Genomic DNA, 21490 nt, shown 5'->3' with positions numbered 1-21490 from the left:
AGTCAAAACCAAAGCATTAGTCATGTTGAATAGTTAACAAGCAATCCAAAGGCAGATATGTATGTCTTGTGAACCATTGATTGGATAAAGTACTGTTTAATAATCAACAAACATGTAAAAATTCAAGTTCTGTTCATGGATACATTGCAGACAAAAAGAGGAGCAAAGTTATTTGAATAAATTGTTCACTGTCTTCGCCAAGCCTCTGTGGCAATCACATGCAACAGTATAAAGCCCCCAGGTGCTCACAAGCCTTTATTCTCAGTCACACAGGTTAAGAATGGAGTTTATGCTCCTACTTTATATTTTCCATCATTTAGGGCGTTGTCCTAATTGTTTCATATTCAATCATAAGGAAGATATGTTACATAAAAACATAGCAGATGAGAGTATAGCTACAGCTTCTATATGCCTTTCAGTATCTACTAAAAATGTTATTTTCAACAGTAATATAGAAGAGCTATTCAGAAACACACGTCCACACACAAAAAAGTGTATAAAAAATTATCCACTCTTTCGATAGAGAGTGTCCACATAGCCCCCGCTTTTTCTAAAGAACTGGTTGAGGATCGAAAAATGAAGCCACATGAGGACTGCTCTATCAAAAAAAAGGCCTCCAGGGCACCTACACACATTTTTTTCTGGAAGAATATTTTGGAAAAAGGCGCTCTTCCTCATCTGGGAGAAGAAGAGGGCCACCGGAAAAAGTGCTGCATTCTTTTGATTTCAGATCAAAAGAACTCATTTGGTGTGTAAACGCTCCACAGGTTCTTTAACAAAAGTCCCACTTTTTTAAAGAACTTGCTAGTGTAGATGCAGCCTTTCAGAAATGATATCACAATATTAAAGCTTCTGAAAAATGTAATAAGTGATTTTGGTTTTATGGCATAATATTATGTTGAAGTGAATGCATATGATAAGAATTGTAGCCTGTCCTTGGAAGATGATATACTCAGTTGTCTGGTAGGATCATATTAATGAGAAAAAAGAAACTGAAATTAATAATTTTAGTTGAAATATTAAGGAAAAATGTATGACCGGGAAATATTTTAAGTAATTAAACAATTGGTGGTGGCTTATAAATCACTCGAGAGAAAAGGCAATTCTTAGTGAACACTGCCATTTTTACATTAAAGTTGGAAAATTATTAACAGTGGCCTAAACAGGTAAAATTATACTCCATGTTGGATGTCTTCTTCCAGTTTATCCTCACTACATCCCTTAAAAACAAATAATGGAAGCTAAACATGTTCACTTCAGTTATCATTAGCTAATCTCCATAATCACTAGCCTTCCCTGAAGGAAAATACTTTCTTTTACATGTCTTGTGTTACATTGTATTTCACATTGTTGATGGCAGCAAATTGATAGTCAGGCTAGAGGATTACCCATAGCAAATACAAGGTGGGTACACTTTCTTTTGTGTAATGCTTTGCAGATGAACCACTGGGAGAATTCACAGGATTTCAAACAACCCTCAAATTACTATTACAGTTACTGGCTGCAAGATGTTTTGATGATATTTAGATGTTGTGTTCTTTAGTTGTCTTTCCCCACCCCTTGCTGCCTTGAGTAAAGACAGATATTAAATGTTTCCAGTATTTTTGAAATAAAACTGTCATTGGCAGCAGCAGCAGTAGTTTTGCACATACATCAGCTTGGTTCTAGTGCAGATTTTTGTTCACATTGAACACCTACTGATGTGTACTAATTTAAGTTCTAAAAATGGAACTTAATTTTGTATGGGTTATGCATAGTCCCTAGTGGATCTTGGCTCCAAAAAAGCTAATATTTTTCAGACATAATCAGTATTACCATTAGGTACATTAGCAGCAATTGTAAAAAAGAAAAAAAAGAGTGTATCAGGGAGAGGAAGTATGATGCCAAAATTCAGTGGAAATGTAGTATGTTCTTAGCAGCTTTGTATTTTGTATGGGCTTTTTAGTGTAAAATTATATGTCAGCATTATAATTTAGCATTATTCTCCGTGTTTATTCATAATGATTGTTTCGTATTTAAAGAACACCAAAATATTGTGTTTTGTCAGCCAAGGACAATGATAGTGTAATACTAATTTATTTTAAACTGCTACTGATAATACAACCAATCAACACATTAAGTGGTGCCAACACTGGCATCTTGCTAAATAATCTCCAGGCTTTGCACTGACAGTACATCTTTCAAAGATAAGTCAACAAGAGCAATCAGAGCAGAAAATTAAAATTTGGTTTGTTAGAATTAAAATACAGCTAAACTAAAGTTTTAATTGGGGTGATCTAAAAGGGCACTTGATGTAATGATCTCTTTCATTTGATACTAATTGTTTGTTCCTGATGAAGAAGAAACATGTACAAGAATGTTGCTGAATTGAGTTAAGATGGCAGTTGCTTAGCTGCTAGATTTTTATTGTTAAACAAGATGGATTGTCACAGTGAGACAGAGGGTTGTCTGTACCTTAGAAATTATTTGTCTATTTGTTTTGCATCCAGTGGAGACTTCCTGCTTAATTTTATTTGATTTGGGGCTATGGGTGATTTGCATGAGGTAGGCGGAGTTAAATGGGAGGAGATGAAGCTATTCAAGATTTCAGTTATTTTTGAAAGTATGAAGAAAACATTGATAAAGGTATAAAGATGTCCTCTTGGGTAAGGGTTTGTATTATCATTATTATTGTTATTAAACAGTGCTTAACTTTCAAAATGTTTATGTAGTTTTTATATTTAGTCAGTTTGAGTTTTGTTTGGTAGCTTCCAAACTTAACAGTAGAAACACAATTGCCTTATAGATTTTTTAAACAGTTTTAACTTCTTTTCAAGAGGATTATTACAATTTTAAACATATTTTTATTCAGTTTCATTGTCTTCGAGTTGATAGGCAATTTCCAAATGTGATCTGCATTGAGGCATAAACCAGTCTGTATGCCCAAATAACATAAAACATGAATAAAACAAACTCACAGATTGCATCAGGTTCCCTACCATGAGCACTTGGCAGTATTGAGGATTTCCCAACATGTCTGGGTGTTGTGCTGCTTCTTTATCACTAGAGTGCCCATTATATGGAGGTCATTCCAGAAAGTAAAGAAGCCCCTCTCTGGAAGAAAACTAAAGGTAGTGAGACGACCCCTGTTTTCCCACTGAGGCACTTTCCCCTTTGGGAATGGTGACCCTTCCTGTGCAGGCGGTGACACTGTTGCATTTTACTATCTTGGCAAGAATAAATCTAGCCCTCTACCTTTTATCATCAGCAGTACACACTAAGGATGTGTTGAGCGCCTTTGAAAATTTGGCCCCATGTGTTTTTCCCATCAAACTTGTCCACCTGCTTGAACATGTATCAGTGAAAAATGTGCTGATGATAACAAAAAGAGGTATTAGGCTATTATGTGAAGCCTCTTAACAGTGACCTAGCACCAGAATTATTTTATACTTAGAATCTCACAAGTCTAATCAAGGAAATGCAACAGAATTTCATTTACGATGTTACCTGTTTCACATTCCCAAAATGTTGCAATGTTCTGTTTCATCTTTTGAACAGGGCCTACTAAAAGTTGCCATTGACAATGCCAGAGCTCAAGAGAAACAGGTTCAGCTGGAAAAGACAGAGCTGAAGATGGAGTTGTTCAGGGAACGAGAACTGAGGGAGACACTTGAAAAACAGCTGGCAGTGGAACAGAAGAACAGAGGTATTTCATAAATGCTCAGACTTTTTCTAAAAGCAGAAATAACTTCATTGTAATTTATTTATCCAGAAAAGCTTAATTCTAATACAACATCCAGATTCACACTTCTGCACCATCTTCATTAAGAGAGGTTAATGAGAGCATTTGCTCCTCCCGAGTTCCCTTATTCCTAAGCAAGGGTCAGGAATACTGACACCAATACAGACATCCTGTAAGTTCAATTTAATATGTTCCGACCTTATGTGCTAATTTGAACTTTGGAAGATCGAGTGAAGGATGTACACTTATTAAGCTCAGTCTGGAAGACAGTTGTTTGCGGTGTTTTTGTTTTTGTCTCATTGCTCCCTTTGACATACTGTCCCAGAACTTTGCTCCTGTGATGGTCGGGATACTTTGTCTAATTTCAGGCACAATTTGCTGATGACCAGTTTATATCCATTTTCTTCTGGTGCAAACATTGATCCTGAACCTAAATAACTCCTCTCCCTCCAAGGTGTTTATTCCTCTGATGTACTGATAGAAAGCAATAATATCTTCTCTTCAGCCTTCATTTGATCAGAATAAGTAAGGCAGCAAGCTCCTTAAGTCTCCTTTCATAAGGTGGGTTCTTCATTATTTTGCTCTTCCAAGGAGCCCTACTCTGCCACTTTTGAAGTCTGACTTCATCTGTCTTAAACACAGGATACCAGAATTCACACAGTAGTCCAAACAAGGTCTCACCAGTGACTTTGATCAGAGTAAATATATTTTGTTGTCTCTTCTGGAAGCCTGATGCAGGCTAAGATTGCATTAGCCTTGTTCATAGCCATATCACACTAGTGGAACATAGTCATCTTGTTATGGACCAGTGATCCCAGCTCTTTCTTCTTGTCTGTCACTTGCACCTAATAAAATAAGAAGTCTCTGTGCTGCAGCTTGATGTGAGGATGCTTGGATTCAGATTCAGTAGTTTTATGAGCTAAACTGAATGCCATTTCGATCACTGTAATCCTGTTTCATGCCTCTTTCCACTAGAGGGCTCACCCATTACACCATGAATTTTCCTTTTAAAGAGAGGGGAATAAATAATGGAAGGCAATAACTATTAATAATAATCATGACTGTGCATTTCATATTCACAGTGAGTATTGACTGGAATATTAATTCAGTACAATTATGCTACTAACACTTTATAGATCACTTTTTTAGTGGATCTTAAATATTTTTATAAGCACTAGCCCATTACATGTCTTATGACACCTCTGCGAGATAAACAATATACCTTTTTCACAGATAGGCAAAGTCAGGTACAGCAGAGTGCATAAGTGATTTCCCCGGGATTAGACATTGAAGAAAACTACATGACAATCCCTGATTTTGTGCACTGAAAAAAATGACTTGTATTGTCACCATTGTGCAGTTCATACCCTTCTTTGTATCCCTGCACTGACATTATTTCACCCGATACAAGAATCAGGGACTAAGGATATGGGGATATGATTGCTCTCTAGAAACACACCTGAGAATGAAAAACTACTTAAACTAAAAGACAGTTTTGGTATAAGGACCAATGCGTGTAAGCTGGTCATGGAAAAGAAACAAGAAGATTTCTAACCACCAGAAGGGTGAGGTTTTAAGGACAGCCACTGACAGAAATTGTGGGCAACAAACACCGTAACTAGTTTTAAAATAGAACCAGGACAGTTTTATGAGCATAACTGTAGTATGGGACTGCTGTTGATCGTAGGGTCTTGCTTCCTGTTTATATATTGTGTTCTTGAACCTCATGCTTCAGGACTTCAGTCACCCTGGTGGTGACAGGAAGGGATTTTTTTCCTCCAATATATTCTGGGGGTGTTTTTTATCTTCTCTCTCTGTCACATCACAGTGGTCACAGTAGAAGACAAGACACTGAACATGGAGGGCTAGGACACTGGATGTTCTCCATATCAGGTGCTTGGTTGGTTGGTTTGTGCTCAGATGTTCAGGGCATAACTGATCACTTTATGTGGGGTCAGGAAGGAATTTCCCATTAGGTCAAAATGTCAGTGACCCTATGAGATTTTTTGCCTTCTCTGCAGTTTGTGTGTATGAGTCATTTGCCACTGTCATCTGGGTTTCTCATGTAAACATTTCCTTGCAGGTTTCTTCTTTTCTCTCCCTGTGGCACATAATAGTTTAGTCTCCTGTGGGCTGCAAGACTTCATCTAATTTCAGTTGTTGAGTTTAATGTGTAGGTGCCTGGTGTTGTTGGCAGCCTCTGATATGCAGAAGGCCAGAGTAGAGGGCCTGGTGGTCCATTCTGGCCTCAAATTATATTTCTGTATCTCATATGGGAATTGCCATTTAGTGGTGGTACATAGTAAAGCCAAAAAAATGAAGGGAGGGCCCATTTCTCTGTATTCATCAGTTGTCATTAGTCTTATAATTCGTCCCTGTCTGCAACAGCTTGCAATATATCCTTTTGTTCTGTTTGTATAGTGCCTATCACAATGGAGCCCAGTTGCTTGATCGGGGCTACTAAGCATGCTAGTGATACAAATAATAATAATAATAATAATAATAATGTAAGAGGAGCAGTAGACTTACTTTCTGCTGTAAGAGAAACAGAATGGAGGAGGAGAGAAGAATATAGGAGATAATTCCAAGAACTTGCATTTAAAACATTTAAAAACACCTGTAGACCTGTCTGCTGTTAGTTTTCCAAGTAAGCAATTATCTTTTCCAAAAAGAAGTTGCACAGACATTAATGGAATCATTAATGAAAGGGGAGCATGTCCACAAGACAATCTGTCTATTTTAATACCTGTAAAAGTTATGAGAAATAAATATATGTTCTCCTGTTGGCTGTGTCTACGCTAGCCCAAAACTTCAAAATGGCCATGCAAATGGACATTTCAAAGTTTACTAATGAAGTGCTGAAATACATATTCAGTGCCTCATTAGAATGCAGGCAGCCGCGGCACTTCGAAATTGATGCGGCTCACAGCCGCACAGTTCATCCAGATGGGGCCCCTTTTCAAAAAGACCCCGGCAACTCCGAAATCCCCGTATTCCTATCTGCTGTTAGGAATAAGGGGATTTGGAAGTTGCTGGGGTCCTTTCGAAAAGGAGCCCCGTCTGGACGAGCCGCACGGGCCGCGTCAGTTTTGAAGTGCCATGACTGCCCGCATTCTAATGAGGCGCTGAATGTGTATTTCAGCAGGTCATTAGTAAACTTTGTCGAAGTTTGGGGCTAGTGTAGACGTAGCCTTTATGTATAACTCATATGCCTTTAAATGAATCTTATTCTGATCTTCAGCACTGGGCAGTTGCCTCTCATGTCTATCTATTGTTGATTGTGTTAATTCAATAGAAATTTATGTTTACTTTGCCCCCACAGATCTAAATTTTGTAGTTGTCTCGGGGAACATGGATTAACTGAGTTTCTACTGTTTTTAATACACATATTTTGTTTGTCTTGTTTACTGTATCTTTTCCTTCCAGTATACATTATCCACTTAATGTCTCCTGTGATATGGTGTCTGATCAGGTAGTAAAACTAGGATAATATCACTTTTTATGAGAAAGTACACAGTCAGACGTTGCTAATTCTGTCTCTGTCTGCCATGGTCACATTTACAGTAGTAGTCATGATGAGGTTTTAACTTGGAAAGTAGCATATGTTTACTTCTTATTTATTAAAGACACTTACAGCTATTTAAAGTAAAGTTATTAAAACCATTAAACCACTCAAGACATATTATCTCGAATTTTGTATATCACAACATGGTAGCTTTAGTCTCATGTGTCCATGGTATAATCTAATAACAGTGCTATGTAATTGGATCTGTGTGGATATGTATGATCCTGCAGACCTGTTTGCAACTTCTTGAGGTTTGTTGTAGGTTGGGCTACCCTGCTGCACCAGGAACATCATTTCTGGAATGAGGTTCTCTGAGCTGTGTGGCAGAGCAGTTTTAAACTCTGTGACTGTGTACTAGTTAGAAACATATTATAAAAATGAGGATTTGAATTATTCCTATGTAAAAGTGTTGATTGTGTGGTGCTTTTAACTCCTAATTCTGTAAGCCCATTTCATGAAGATATCCAGCTAAAGTGATGTCTAAGTGTGGAGAGCTCCAAGAACTGAGACCTTAATGTATATTTTATTAATGTTTAACTTATTTTGTTAATGGTTTCCCATACATTTCAAAATATTACCTAATTTCCACTTTGCTACAGACCCAGAGCTGACATGCAGCAAAGATCAGGGGGCCTTTTTGCAGAATTTAGGGTCAGGTTGCTACACACCCTTTTTCTTGCTAGAATTTATGAGGGATGGGGCATCAACAGTAGGGCAGGAGGCAGATGATAATGACCCAAAAGGAAAGGAAGATGTTGGTAAGCAATAAAAAAATGAGGTGGAAAAGACATATGGCCACCTGAGAGAGGAAGAGGGTCAAAGACAATAGTGGCTTAGGCTTATGTTTGGAAAGGCATCAGGTGATCATTCAAGTATTTTATGCTGAAAGAGTGATACCCTTTCAGAGACTCCTTTTTCTATAGGCTGAGGTATAGCACTTAGCTGGAACAGGCATACTGCATACAGAACTCCCCCTTCTGGAGGAGAAAGAAGCAGGCAGGGAAAAGTTAACATTTCGCTTGACAAACCAGGTACATGCTAAGGCAGATGAGACAATGATGGTCATATTAAAAATAAACAAACAAACAAACAAAAACCCTGTACTTCTACAGACAGGACAATATCCACTACAGATGACGCAAAAGGTAAATTTAATTACCAATTGCGTGGTCGTGGTATTTTGGAATTCACGTGTTCTTTATTATATTTATACTTAAAAAAAAAACCTTTATACTGTATTGGAAGACATTACATTGCTTTCACCAGTCCAAAACACAGTATAATAAAAATAACTTAGCACAGTAAAAGCAAGTTCTATTGAGATAGTTCTGGAAAATTTCTCCATGAATCTGAAATATTGATTCTCAGGTTGAAACACCCAAACCTAGCGTTTCTCATATGGCAACATCCATTGTCCAGAAAACCTCAGATGTTACCGGACCAGACACACCAGGGTGGGAATTTAGTACAGAGAGCCTGGCTGCCTTCTGTAGGGGAGCCAGCAGGGCTTGGGTCACTGGCCAGAGGCACAGCCTCGGTGCCTGCAGAGCTGGGGTTGCACTGACAGCCTGGCTGGGGCTGCGCTGATCTCTACAAGGCCGGGGCCAGAGGCAACAGTTCAGCTCCAGCTGCAGCCAGTCCCCATGGGGCTGGGGCAGATCTGGCAGCCCTGCCTGTGCCAAATCTGGTCTCTTCAGTGCCAGGGCCAGAGCCAGAGCTAGCAGCCCAGCCCAAGCTAGACCAGCAGCCCAGTCGGGGCTGAGCTGGAGCCACATGGGTTTGGCTGTGGCCATGTCAGAAGCTGGCTCCCGCAGGGCCTGGGCCATGTATGGCAGGCTGGCTTTCGCTGAAGAGATCTCCATGGCTAGTAGTCAATGTGGCCAGTTTGGTGTCAGTCCCTGCTAAGGCTGAGGCCCAGACAGAAGCCAAGGGGGCCCTGGGGCTGGAGTTGGGTGGGGTAACACCAAAGAGGAGCTGGCAGGAGAGCAGGGGGCCTCCTTTCATCTGGCAAATTCCCTCATCTGGGACCAGTCAGATCATGAGTTTGCCAGATGAGCGAGGTGGAACCTGTATCTGATTTTAGCAACCCATAATAAGTAGCAACTATATATCTAAAATTTCAGACCCAAACATGAATGCACTGATTTTTCCCCCCTACAGCAATAATTCAGAAAAGGCTAAAGAAAGAAAAGAAGGCAAAAAGGAAATTGCAGGAAGCACTTGAATTTGAGACTAAGCGGCGGGAACAAGCAGAACAAACATTGAAACAGGCAACATCAACAGACAGCCTCAGGTCCCTAAATGGTAAGAAGACAGCTTTTTGCCTCCGTGCAATTAACCCTTAATTCAAGCAGTGAAATATGTTCATTATATGGGTTGCAAGTATTTTTCAGTTCACTGGGGAAAAGCTCCACTTTGCTTTCCTCCATTTCGGTGACTCTTTTCTCGCCATCATGATGTTTTGCTGTATAAACAAATATTTGTATGAACAAATTTTACTTCACTGGAGGGAATGTCCAAACTAGAACAATTTTACATTATTAGTTTGAAAAGTCAATTCTTTGTTTTTTCTCTCTGCTTAAAAATCCATTCCTCATTATTCTTCCTAGTCTAAAAAAATTGTCCTGTCCTCCAGTCATTGTTCAACATTAAAAAAAGTGACAAAGGTTGATTGTATTGTAATTCAGCATGGGAGCAACAGGTTGTGAAAAGGGCTGTAAGAGTCAAATGAAATACGTGTCAGTCTTACCTTTCTGTGCTTCTAGACTCTCTGACCCCAGAGATAGAAGCTGACCGCAGCGGGGGCAGAACAGATGCTGAAAGGACAATACAAGGTAGGCATTTGCAAAAGGCTATAAATCTGGATCTTACTATATGAATTTTAGTTCTGCTTTAGCCTGCTATTCAAGCATGTAGCCTACCATCTGGGCCACATCAAAACAAGTTCAAACAAGGTCAAGTTCATCTTGGTTGTTTATAAGAGAGAATTCATTCTGTGCTGATAGATTTTCTTTAAATTAACAGGTCAATTTTGTTTATATAAAGCAAGTGAAGAGGAATAATTAATCTGAAGCTAAGATGGATTGAATCAAACCTCTCTGAATGCATTTTCTGTGAATGTGTACAGTCACATCTAGGATAATGATGTTTCTTAAGGTATCTTTGAAACACTGTGAGCCTTTTAACCATAAAGAAACCCTGGATTCACCTGATGGGGAATATTCAAGGTGTGATGAGAAGTTCACAGCTAATATTCAGTGGCAGTTACTGCAAGGTGTGTTTTAATAAGCCACTCCAAACATTAACAATAAATAAAACTGCTTATTCCCCTCTTGGATTTTTCATTTGCCAAATGTTCCATATCCCATTATTTGCATTTTAATAAAACAATCTGCTGAGCAAATTTATACTTGGATTACTAAAGGGAGCCATATTACTTTCTCCATGGAGTTAAATATATATTTTGCAAACAGCAAGATATCAGTAAAGAACAAATTCTGAAGTTAACATTTATATTATATCATCTAGAGTCTTTATGCTAAATCTTCCAACATGAATATAAACAGTAGAAATAACATTTATTTTCAGCTGTAAATGAAGGTGCATTTTTCAAAGGCAAGCCTAAAATGATTAGCTGCAGTAATCTCTCTCAATTGCCTTTAGTTTGCATTTTAAAGTCAGTCATGTTAACTATATTATTTGACATCCTCTTGTATGTTTCTTGATCACTTTTTCTAATTCCTAAAGGGTTGTGGCCAGCTTGCCACAAAGAGAGCATCTGCAAAATAGTGAAAGGCAAAAAATCCTTAATTGATAAAACAAGTGCAAACAAATTTAAAATAAAGAGGTCCTTTTAGAAACGCATATGTATATTACACACAAACAGTTCTTAAAAGGATGTTATAATTACAGAATCAAGCACTCAGAGGTTAGAAAATGCCACTGTGAAAGACACGTGTACAAATTAAATTGGACCATCTTGTGTGCATACATTATGATATTGTCTTTGACATGAGCAAATACTATAGTTTCCATTAAACTATATTTTCCATTCCATTCAGTTCTATTGAATTTCCTCATTTAGAGCATGGGGTGGAGAATGCTTATTTGAAGAATAGGTATTCAATATTTAATGTTATTCTTATTTTGTAGTGCGTGGCCCAATATCTTATTTACTGCACACTGTTCAAACCCTTATGTAGAGACAGAATCATTGATTTCCTCATGGGCTTCTCTGTTATGCTCATCAATATAGTGCATGAGTGCATCACAGATTTTTCTTCAGAATACCCCCGTCAGGTGAGGGACCATATTAGCCCCATTTTAGAGAGGAAGAGATGAGGCACAGCAAGTTTTAGGTTCTGTCTACACTGCAGATTACTTGTCTCATTTACAGAGGGTGAATAATTCAAAAGTGACACCAATGTAAGCAGTGGTATGGACTGTGCTATATCACTGGGACAGCTTCACTTGTGGATATAGCTTCTACTGCTTGCAGGTGCTGAAGTTGTTGAGTAGACCGGAGAACTATCTCTCCTGTTGACTTAGGCTATATTAGAGAACTTACAGTAGTATAGCTGCATCACTTTAAACTCAAGTATATCTGTAGTCTAGGTGTACACCAGTTTTGGTTGGCCATTTTGAAACAATGGTGCTTGATTTTTTTTCAGAGTACTCTAGTTTTTCTTAACACTTTATCTGTTCAAAGCGCAGCTTCTGTTGACTTCCGGTACAGCTATGAGAATTCACCTGAAGGTATAAGGTTGGGCACCCATAAAATGATGACCATATAATTAATGAACACCCATGAATAGTTTCATTTAAGAGACTTGTCAACACTGTATGGCTACAGTTACATTACAGCATTCTGTCAACAGAAGTCCCTGTCGGAAGAGATTTCCCAACAAATCTTCTGCTGACAGAGTGCGGCTACACAGAAAAGCCAGTCAGAAGAGCTATCTGCTATGGTGACACAGTGACCAGACTGCCCAGCTGCTCTCTCAACAAAACAGACACCTGGAAGCACAACAGATGGGGCGGCCCATTGTTCTGAATACCATGTCTGTCAAGAGAAGGCCCCCTCTCCACAGAGCATCCACACAGCTTTTTTGTCGACGAAATCTATCGACATCAGTGTTATGCCTCATGGCAGAATGCTGTCAGTGAAAGTGCTGAGTTTTGTCAACAGAGTGTCGACAAAATGCATTTTGTGTGTGGGCGTTCTACTAGTTTTGTCATCAAAATCAGGATTTAGTCGGCAAAACTCACTATTGTAACCATAGTCTTAAGGGCCATTGTGACAGATGTAGGGATAAAGACCTATTGTGCAAGGTGGCATTATTTTTTTTAAGCAAGAGACCACCCTTTTTCTTTCAACAACTATTGTACTACACACCTTCTAACTTCTGTAACCAATGAACCTGAGGTCCCACATATAACAGTCTGTGTTAATACAGAACTTTGACTACTTCCCAAACCACTGTTTATCCTGTGCATTGAATGAAGGAGAATGCCCATTATAAAACTAGCATGTGATCATGTAATCAATGATTGTACTCTAATGCATACACATTAAAGGAGGTTGAATTAGCACTGCACCGGCAATCTCAATTCTGGCATTCCTAATTTATAATTCCTTGACTGTTCACACAACATTTATTTGAAGGCAAGAGAGATGCTAGTTGTGTTTATAATTTCCTAGGTTTTTAAAAAAGCAAACTGAAACAATGCAGTATTATATTAGCACTCACATGGTTCATCATCAGAGTTGAAAACTTCAGCAGCAATGTACAGACCTCTGTTACCTAAGGCATAAGGGGCTGCTGATAAAAAGGGGTTTTTGCTGGCAGAACCATGTCTATACCACTTGATTTCAGCTGCAAAAATACAAATTAGTCTCATGAATATGAATGTTAGATGCACAAATATGCAAATGAGCCACCATTTTGCATTTTCGAGACTGCTCATTGGCATCAAACTGTTGGCGCTAGGGCTCAGAATAGACACAGCCTAGATAATGATCAGTTTGTGTGAATTGTGCCAAGCTCTGTTTGAATGGATATTCCAGATCAATTAAAATACACTAACCCAATGTTTATAATTTATATGTTAAATAAAACTGGTTTAAAAGTGCCAGAATCATGAAAAAAGTTTTGTAAAAAGTTTATGCATTTAAAACTAGCTGATTCCTTGAACAAAAGGAGAGCTATCTGTAGTTAGTGAACTAAATTGATTTATTCTAATATCTCTCAAGATTTTAGAACCAGTTTTGCTAGAAAAATGGAGTATGAAAACAAGATTTCCTGCTTTTTCAGCTTCCACCTGGTTCTTATTTTTGAACTAGCCATATCTGAACTGAACTAGCAGAATAAACAGAAATTTTAAAAATTTCTTTATGTGCATGCAAAAGATGATTCTTCTATTAAACGGTGGCTTAACATTTCCACACACTGGTTCCAGGTATTTAGTCTATAACTTGCACTAGTTCAGTGATTTGATTTTCTTTATAATATGGAAGAAAATTTGTAGTACTTGATATAATTTTTGTATTTAAATTAAATTATTTTAATAGATTATGGTAAATGTAGGACTTAACATAAATTGCCATATTCACATTTAATTTTAAACTCAGTTATTTAAAATGCAAATTCAATTGAAATGTGAAATCATATATAAACAGATTTTTTTAATAATTCATTATTAATTTTTTCAAATATTATTGGTTTTCTTCCCACCACCCTGGCCAGATCCAAATCCTGGTTCTGGAGTGGAATTTTCTCCACTGCTCTCAGAGACCCTTCTCTCTTAGGCTGCAGAGACAGGGGAGAGCACCCAGGCTATGGTCCTACCAAATTTTTGGCCCACTACAGCCCAACTTGGAGCAAGTGGTCCAGGGGTGTCAAGATCAGGAAGCGGGTTGAGGTAAGGTATTGCAATGGGAGGCCCCAGCTGCACTCTGTGCCAAGGTACAGAAGCTGAACAGGAGGATAGATTAGCCCGATTGGATAGAAGCCACTGGATGCAGGACCTCTGGGGGCAGGACCCAACCCACCATCACCCAGTTGGCCCCCATACACACTTCAAGTAACACTATCCAGCCCTTTACTGCTCCCCACAAGCTTGATCCCTTTTTCCCATGTCCCCTGTAGCTCTTTTTGCCATTCCTATCTCTCCCTGGCCCAGCTCCTCATCCTGGTCTTCCTCTCTCCACCATTTCAAGTCTCCTTCCCCAGCCAATCCAAATCTCTTCCCTCCCACACACGGACTCCTCTTCCCAATCATCATGACCATCTATTCCTATTTTTTTCTTTCTTGGCTCCTTTCCTGACATCAACATTGGCAACCCTGCCTCCACCAGAGTCTGATCTTAAGCTATCTCTCCCACTCCCATTTGCTCCCAGACCCTCTCCCATGCCAGTCTTTCTCTATTTCCCATCCCACTGCACCCGTGAGCCTTAGTGTTCTTGCTCAGCCATTCCCAGTATCCACCTACCTTAATGTTTCCCAGTACCAATCTTCTTGTCCCTGTCTACTATTCTTCCCTCCCAACCACATCCCAGTCCAGCTCTGGTAGAATGGATGGCACAACTGTCTGTTTATCAAAAATTGTTACACATCTGAATTTACAATTTCCGTATGGTGAAGTAGGGAAACAAAAAGGAAGATGCTATGAGAATACAAGAAGAAACTTAATACACATTTTGAAATATCTAGTTCAAATATCAAAGTTTAGGCCAAGAATTTAGGAAAAAAATAAAAATTAATTTGAATATAAATAAAATCATTGCTGATTATTCCAAAAGTAAGTTGATAGTTAATTGCATCCTAGTAAAAGGATGTTGTCAATGTAAGAATCATATGTAAACCTGTTTTGTTTGTTTGTTTGTTTCTTTCTTTGACTTGTCACTGTTGTGATTAAGATAAATGAGAGAGATTGGCTCATTTGTCCAGAGTTCTTTATACTGTTGACCCTGTATTTGCCTTTGGTCAGTTTCACGCTGTTTTTATGGGGGTTCTTTTACATAAAAACACAGAAAATAAATTTAAAAACAACAGAAAAATGTCACTCTAAACTGACAAAAATTGGCAGAGGCATTCAAGAGCAGTTATAGTACCAAAAGCTTCTTTTAATTCACTTTTTCATTCCTCCTAGTTTCCATTGACTGATATCCATGTGCCTCAAGCACACATATATCTCCTAACACCGCAGAGTCATATTAAACATTCTTTTAAAACACTGATGCCAACACAAGTTTTATGTTTTCTTTCTTGTGTTTGATTTTTAGCAAATAATAAAGCAAGTTATCCTCTTCTCCATACATATTGTAGGTTCACTTGATGCTTAGCTCCCAACCCAGTCTCCCAAGACCTCCTCATCCCACATAAAATGGTACAATACAGTGAAATGTTTGATTTTTATGAATTACTTTGTGACATGGTCTTCTGTTAAGCAATAAAACAGCAACTATTTGCTGACTCCCTTATTTTTTGTTCTTCCTCAGAAATCTCTCCTGCCACTCCACTTTCTTTCCCTCTTTGTTTGTCTCTTACCTCACTAAATCCTGTTACCTGTAGAAATCTCTCCTTTTCCAGCTTTATCTACTCCTGACTTTTCCTCCACTGCCTTTCAGCTCACACACAGCTCACTTCCGCTGATTACTTTTTTCTCATCTTTTCCAATATATGTTATCTGAAACCTGTATCCTGTTAACTCTCACCCTGATTCTGTTCAATTCTTGCCACTTTTAGTCTCATGTGTTCTGATGTCCTATTCCCTAGTCTTTTTCCATTTTCTGTCCTTTCTTCCAAACATTTCCTGCTTTTTTAAAAACTTTCTTCACTGTCCTGGATGGTCCCCTTTTTCTTGTCTTCTCCATTTCATTTGATAACATGATAACCCATGTGTCCTAAGTCCTCTCAACCACTGCTTTGCCAACAGTCAATCTTGTCTACCTGAGTGTCCCCTAGTCTCAGGTCCATGATTCCCCTTATTTCTCTAGATATCCCATTCTATTTCCTTAGCCTTCTGTTCACCCATATGGTTTCTCTGCCCCAATTATTCCTTCAGCCTAATCTCCCTCTGTCAGTCAGTCCCTCCTCTGGCTTCCATTCCCTTCATTGCGTCATCTCCTGGTTCTACAACAAAGTGAACTTCTGCTCCCCAGCAGACTAGTTCATTACCATTCAGCAGATCTTCTGCCTCCCATCAAGCATAACTATACTATTCCTCCCCTCAGACCTTAGAGAAAATCAATTATGTGCTTCCCCAATCTTTTCCAGCAAACCAGTCTCCTCTGTCACCCTTCATCCACCCTTCATCCAAGTTCTCCAGCCTAGCTGCCCGCTGATTATCAGACCATGGGTAAAGGAATGCTACTTGCTGAACCGGGGTAAGAAGGGAAGTGATCCTGTGCATAGAGTTCCCATCCAGATCTGGGCTATCTCTCCTATCCCACTCCATATGATGCCTGGCAGGGAAACAAACTGACTTTCCCTCCCCCAGCTATCCAGGGGGTGCATTCCTGAGCAGTTGCAGCAGGACACAGAGAGCACTTCCCTTGTCACACAAGACATTAGTGCTTTCAGGGCTAAGGAGCAGGCAGTGAGAAAGAAGTTAGGAAGTCAGTACCTTCTACCACCTTCCTGTAGTGATGCACTTGCTGCTGAGTGACACCTTTTTTGGAGGCAGATTGGTATTTTTAAGCAACACACGTTGCAGAATACACTGTGGTTTTAAGCCACAGCTGAGAATGGAAAGAGGAGGATGGTCCCAGCAAGAAATCTTGCAACAATGCTCATGCGAGATCTACCCTTAGTTAGGCACAACACTGTTCAGAACACATAGGCTGCATCTACACGTGCAGCCAACATCGAAATAGCTTATTTCGATGTTGCGACATCGAAATAGTCTATTTCGATGAATAACGTCTACACGTCCTCCAGGGCCAGCAACGTCGATGTTCAACTTCGACGTTGCTCAGCCCAACATCGAAATAGGCGCAGCGAGGGAACGTCTACACGTCAAAGTAGCACACATCGAAATAGGGATGCCAGGCACAGCTGCAGACAGGGTCACAGGGTGGACTCAACAGCCAGCCGCTCCCTTAAAGGGCCCCTCCCAGACACAGTTGCACTAAACAACACAAGATACACAGAGCTGACAACTGGTTGCAGACCCTGTGCCTGCAGCATAGATCCCCAGCTGCCGCAGAAGCAGCCAGAAGCCCTGGGCTAAGGGCTGCTGCCCACGGTGACCATAGAGCCCCGCAGGGGCTGGAGAGAGAGCATCTCTCAACCCCCCAGCTGATGGCCGCCATGGAGGACCCAGCAATTTCGACGTTGCAGGACGCGGATCGTCTACACGGTCCCTACTTCGACGTTGAACGTCGAAGTAGGGCGCTATTCCTATCTCCTCATGAGGTTAGCGACTTCGACGTCTCGCCGCCTAACATCGAAGTTAACTTCGAAATAGCGCCCGACCCGTGTAGACGCGACGGGCGCTATTTCGAAGTTGGTGCCGCTACTTCGAAGTAGCGTGCACATGTAGACGCAGCTTAAGAGAGTATGGCGCCTGCTCAGGCCCGCCAGTGAGAAAAGGGGATAGGGTGGGGAGAGGGCAGCTGCTCTGGGGCCCAGTATTTCAAAGAGTCCTGGAGCTCCAGCTGCCTCTATTGCTACTTTGGCAGCGGTGGTGGCCAGAGTTCTGAGCCCCTTCGAAGTGCCACTGCTGCACCGCTCTGAAGGGTTCTAAATGGAGGGGCAGCACTGTGGTTGCACAGGTACAGAGGGCTGACTGCCCTAGGCCCCCCACCTTCTGCCCTTGGCCCCACCCAGTCCAGGGGCACGGAGCCAGGCCCCAGGCCTATCTTACCCTGTGTCCCATAGTGGCTGTTGGGCCCTCTGCACCCTGTATTCAGGTATGACCAGTATTTCACAGTCACCTGGGCCCAACGGGGCTTCGTGCAACACCGTCGGTACGAAGGACTCCAGTCATTGCATTCAGAGTGTACAGGCATTAGGACTATACCCAGTCCCTTTGTACAGAGGCATAGTGGGAAGGTTCCTGTGAATGCCTATGAAATATGAAGCACATTCTAGCCCTTGGTATTGCTATATGTATTATCTGATTCAATTAGTATGTTGTTGATTTGACTGCGTACATCCCAGGCACTTAACATTTGAACTCATGTTTAAATATTGGGCAGATTTTTAGGTCACAGGCTCTGCTTGCAGTTGCTATAACATTAATAGGAATCATTTAGATGAATCTTTAGTCCCCTGACTGAAAACATAACCTGAACTGTTTTCCGAAAATCACCTGAAACTCTTTTAATCTATTATTAAACAATGAAAATGAGAGCAATAATCTCAATAAATGAGCATTTATATTTGATTCTTTTGCATTTTACTTGTCTTCTGTTTGAAAAGTACACTTCTGAGACAACTGTGTATTTTCAGGTAGATGCGGTTCCTAGATGCACTGCATGAACACAATTGTATTTCTGATGTAAAAAAATTGAATAGGCATTTTTCAATGCTTTGTGGCATTTAATATGACAAGAATAAACCATATTCAAAGAACATTTTTAAGGCTGCAAAGTCAAGCCCACAAAGTTAGGAAAGGCCAGAATTAAGCAAGTCTGTGCAACCTTAATTCAGTCCTTTTGTACGAAGTATTTTGATAAAGCCTTTAATTGCATGATCACTTACTATTATTTCCACAGAAACTTGGCCTCATGCAGAGCAGAGGGTGGATGGTTCTCACTTAATGAGCAGCTTCAGTATTATGCTTTATAGTCATTGTTCACTGTGTGGTTCTGTGCCTTATTTACTAACAGAAAAAATAATACCTACCTCTTATATAGCAATTTTTATAAGAAGGCCTCAAAGTACTTTACAAAGGAGATTAGTATCATTAGCACTGATTGTTTAGGGTTTTCTTTCTTTAAAGAGAGGTAACCTTAACTGTGGCATTTCCCAATATTTGAATGTCTTTGCAACCTTAATAATCTTTTAATGTGGTTTTATTTGTATAAATTCCTAGCATTTTTAAAAGGAAGACTAAAAAACAGATTTGTTGTCATGAGGCATCATATTAATACTCACATGCCTCAGAAGCAGAGCTGGAACATTTAAATCTATGATTCAGACCTGTGCAACTTTAGCTAATAGAGTGATGGATACCAAAAATAGATTGTCATCCTCTGTGTGTAGCAGCAGTAGAGGAGGCAAGGCACACACTTTACCAGAGGGTTTCTCAAGTAATTGCTGACATCAAAGGAATGGTAAGATTTTGGAACTGTGGAGTTCATTCCAGACTATAGGGGACAGCATGTCCTGATGGTCAGCAATTCTTCTTCCTTCAAGCTTGAGACTTTCTGCCACGTTCCTTTCAAACAAGTCCAGTCCCAGTCTTGTCTCTTTTCCATCACTGGCTCCTTGTCCAAGTCCCGCTGTCCCTGCCTACCCATTCACTGATCTCCATTTCTCAGGCTTCTCATGCCACCTCAGTTTCACATGCATGTTCCCATTCCCATCTGTTTGTCTCATTGTCTTTGTCTCATTACTACCCACTTTCATCATAACTCGTGATTTTTCAGAGTGGCCAAATTTAGAAGGATATTCACAGAGACAGGAAGAGGTAGATTTCTGACACAAAGCCACCCTCTGCTAAATTCTAGTCCAAAAGGAAGCACGGTATAAGGCCGAGCAAAGAAAAAGTCATCCCAATTTTTAACATGTCCAAAGCAATGCATTTTCTCTATCTTAAAAATGGGCTGAACTCTTTTGGTTAGAATTTAATATAAAATTAGTCAATCAGCCTGAGCCAGACACGAAGCATGGAAAATTTCAGCCCAAGTGAGTAGAGTTCGGCAAAGTAATAAGCAACTGAAGACAGGGATGTATTAGACAACTTTAGTAATGGGTGATGCTGCCAGTCCTATCCATCATTATAGAACTCTAGTTACAGGAAGAATGTCCCACTGCTTACTAATTTCCTCTGGTAACACGCTTAACTAAAATGACTTTCCTTAAAATCTTACCTTGATAAATTTCTTCCATAATTTAATTGTGGGGGTCCACCATATTTACTGAAATTATTAGCAATCTGAGGGGTTTTCCTTTAAAATATCAGACCCTTTACTTCCCTCAATGCCAAGAATTACTTTTGCAGTAAGGCCCTCTTCTCCCTGGGCTTCTGTGACTATAGTGTCCATATACAAATTAACCTCCTATGCCATTAGTCACTCCTTTTACTTTGCTTCTGGTGGTGCATCTTGTTTCTTCTCCCTTTTTCTGTCTCTGTGTGTCTGTGTCTGTCCCTCTGTGCCCAGGTCACTGTGTCTATTCCTCTCAATTTCTCCCTTCTGTCTAATCGTGCCCTACCCCAATGTGAATAGGACCTGTATTAGCCTTTGTACACTGAGCTGAGATTTCCAAAGTAGTTCAACCAAAACCCACTGTTTTAGATAAAATATAAAACAGATTTAGTCACTACAGAAAGATAGATTTAAGTGATTATAAGTAGTAAGCATAGAAACTGGCTACCAATGAAATAAAAGTAATTTGTTGCAATCTGAGTTCTATAAACTAAACAGGATTTAAGCAGCATCTCAACCTTATAGATAGTATAGTCCCAGGCTGAGACTCTCCTCATGCCCAGGACCACTTTTCCCCATTCAAATTCTTTATCTTAGACATGTTTCCAGATGTTGGGTTCTGTGAGGGAGTAAGGTCACATCATTATATCACTTCCCCTGTTTATAATGTCTTCTAGCTTACTGGAAAGATATTTGCTTATGATTTGGAGGTCTGCCTCTATTGTCCGTGAGCTCTCTCAAGGTACATCTATACAGCAAACTTATTTCAAAATAACAGCTATTATTTTGAATTAACTTTGCTAGCATCTACGCAACACAACTGCTATTTAGAAATAATTTTGAAATAGCAGTTGGCTTCTTTTGAAATAGGTAAGCTTCATTCCACAAGGTGTAGCATCCATTTCAAAATACTCCCACAAAGCTAATTGGGAGAAAGGGAATGTTGAAGTGGAGTGCTTATTTCGAAGCAGCTCACATCTACACTGCTGGTCTGCATTTCAAAGTCTGCACTTCCTATTTCAGGAAGAATGGGCTTTTGAAGTCAGAGGGTCCTTCTGAAAGGCCCCTATCTACATGGACAGCATGTGTTCCAAATACAGCACT

At 39.8% G+C, this 21490-nt stretch overlaps 1 protein-coding gene across 6 annotated transcripts in view; it reads left to right on the top strand.

Annotated features, from left to right (window-relative positions):
* The window catches only part of DACH1 (dachshund family transcription factor 1), a 523814-nt gene that overhangs the window by 462915 nt on the left and 39409 nt on the right, over positions 1–21490 (top strand). For 4 of the 6 annotated variants that reach the window (XM_074988756.1, XM_074988763.1, XM_074988788.1 and 1 more), the window contains 4 exons: positions 3538–3685; positions 9447–9590; positions 10052–10120; positions 12164–12711. In XM_074988756.1, the coding sequence (XP_074844857.1) occupies positions 3538–3685; positions 9447–9590; positions 10052–10120; positions 12164–12339 (537 nt within the window). In that variant the 3' untranslated portion in view covers positions 12340–12711. Of the gene's footprint in view, positions 1–3537; positions 3686–9446; positions 9591–10051; positions 10121–10310; positions 10845–12163; positions 12712–21490 lie in introns of those variants that run through there. The other 2 variants (XM_074988779.1, XM_074988771.1) reach the window with 2 other exon arrangements.

This window comes from Carettochelys insculpta, chromosome 1, assembly GCF_033958435.1.
Source record: "Carettochelys insculpta isolate YL-2023 chromosome 1, ASM3395843v1, whole genome shotgun sequence".
NCBI classification, from domain to species: Eukaryota; Metazoa; Chordata; order Testudines; family Carettochelyidae; genus Carettochelys; species Carettochelys insculpta.
The sequence above is the reverse complement of the archived record's forward strand: the minus strand, read 5'-3'. Positions and strand labels throughout refer to the sequence as shown.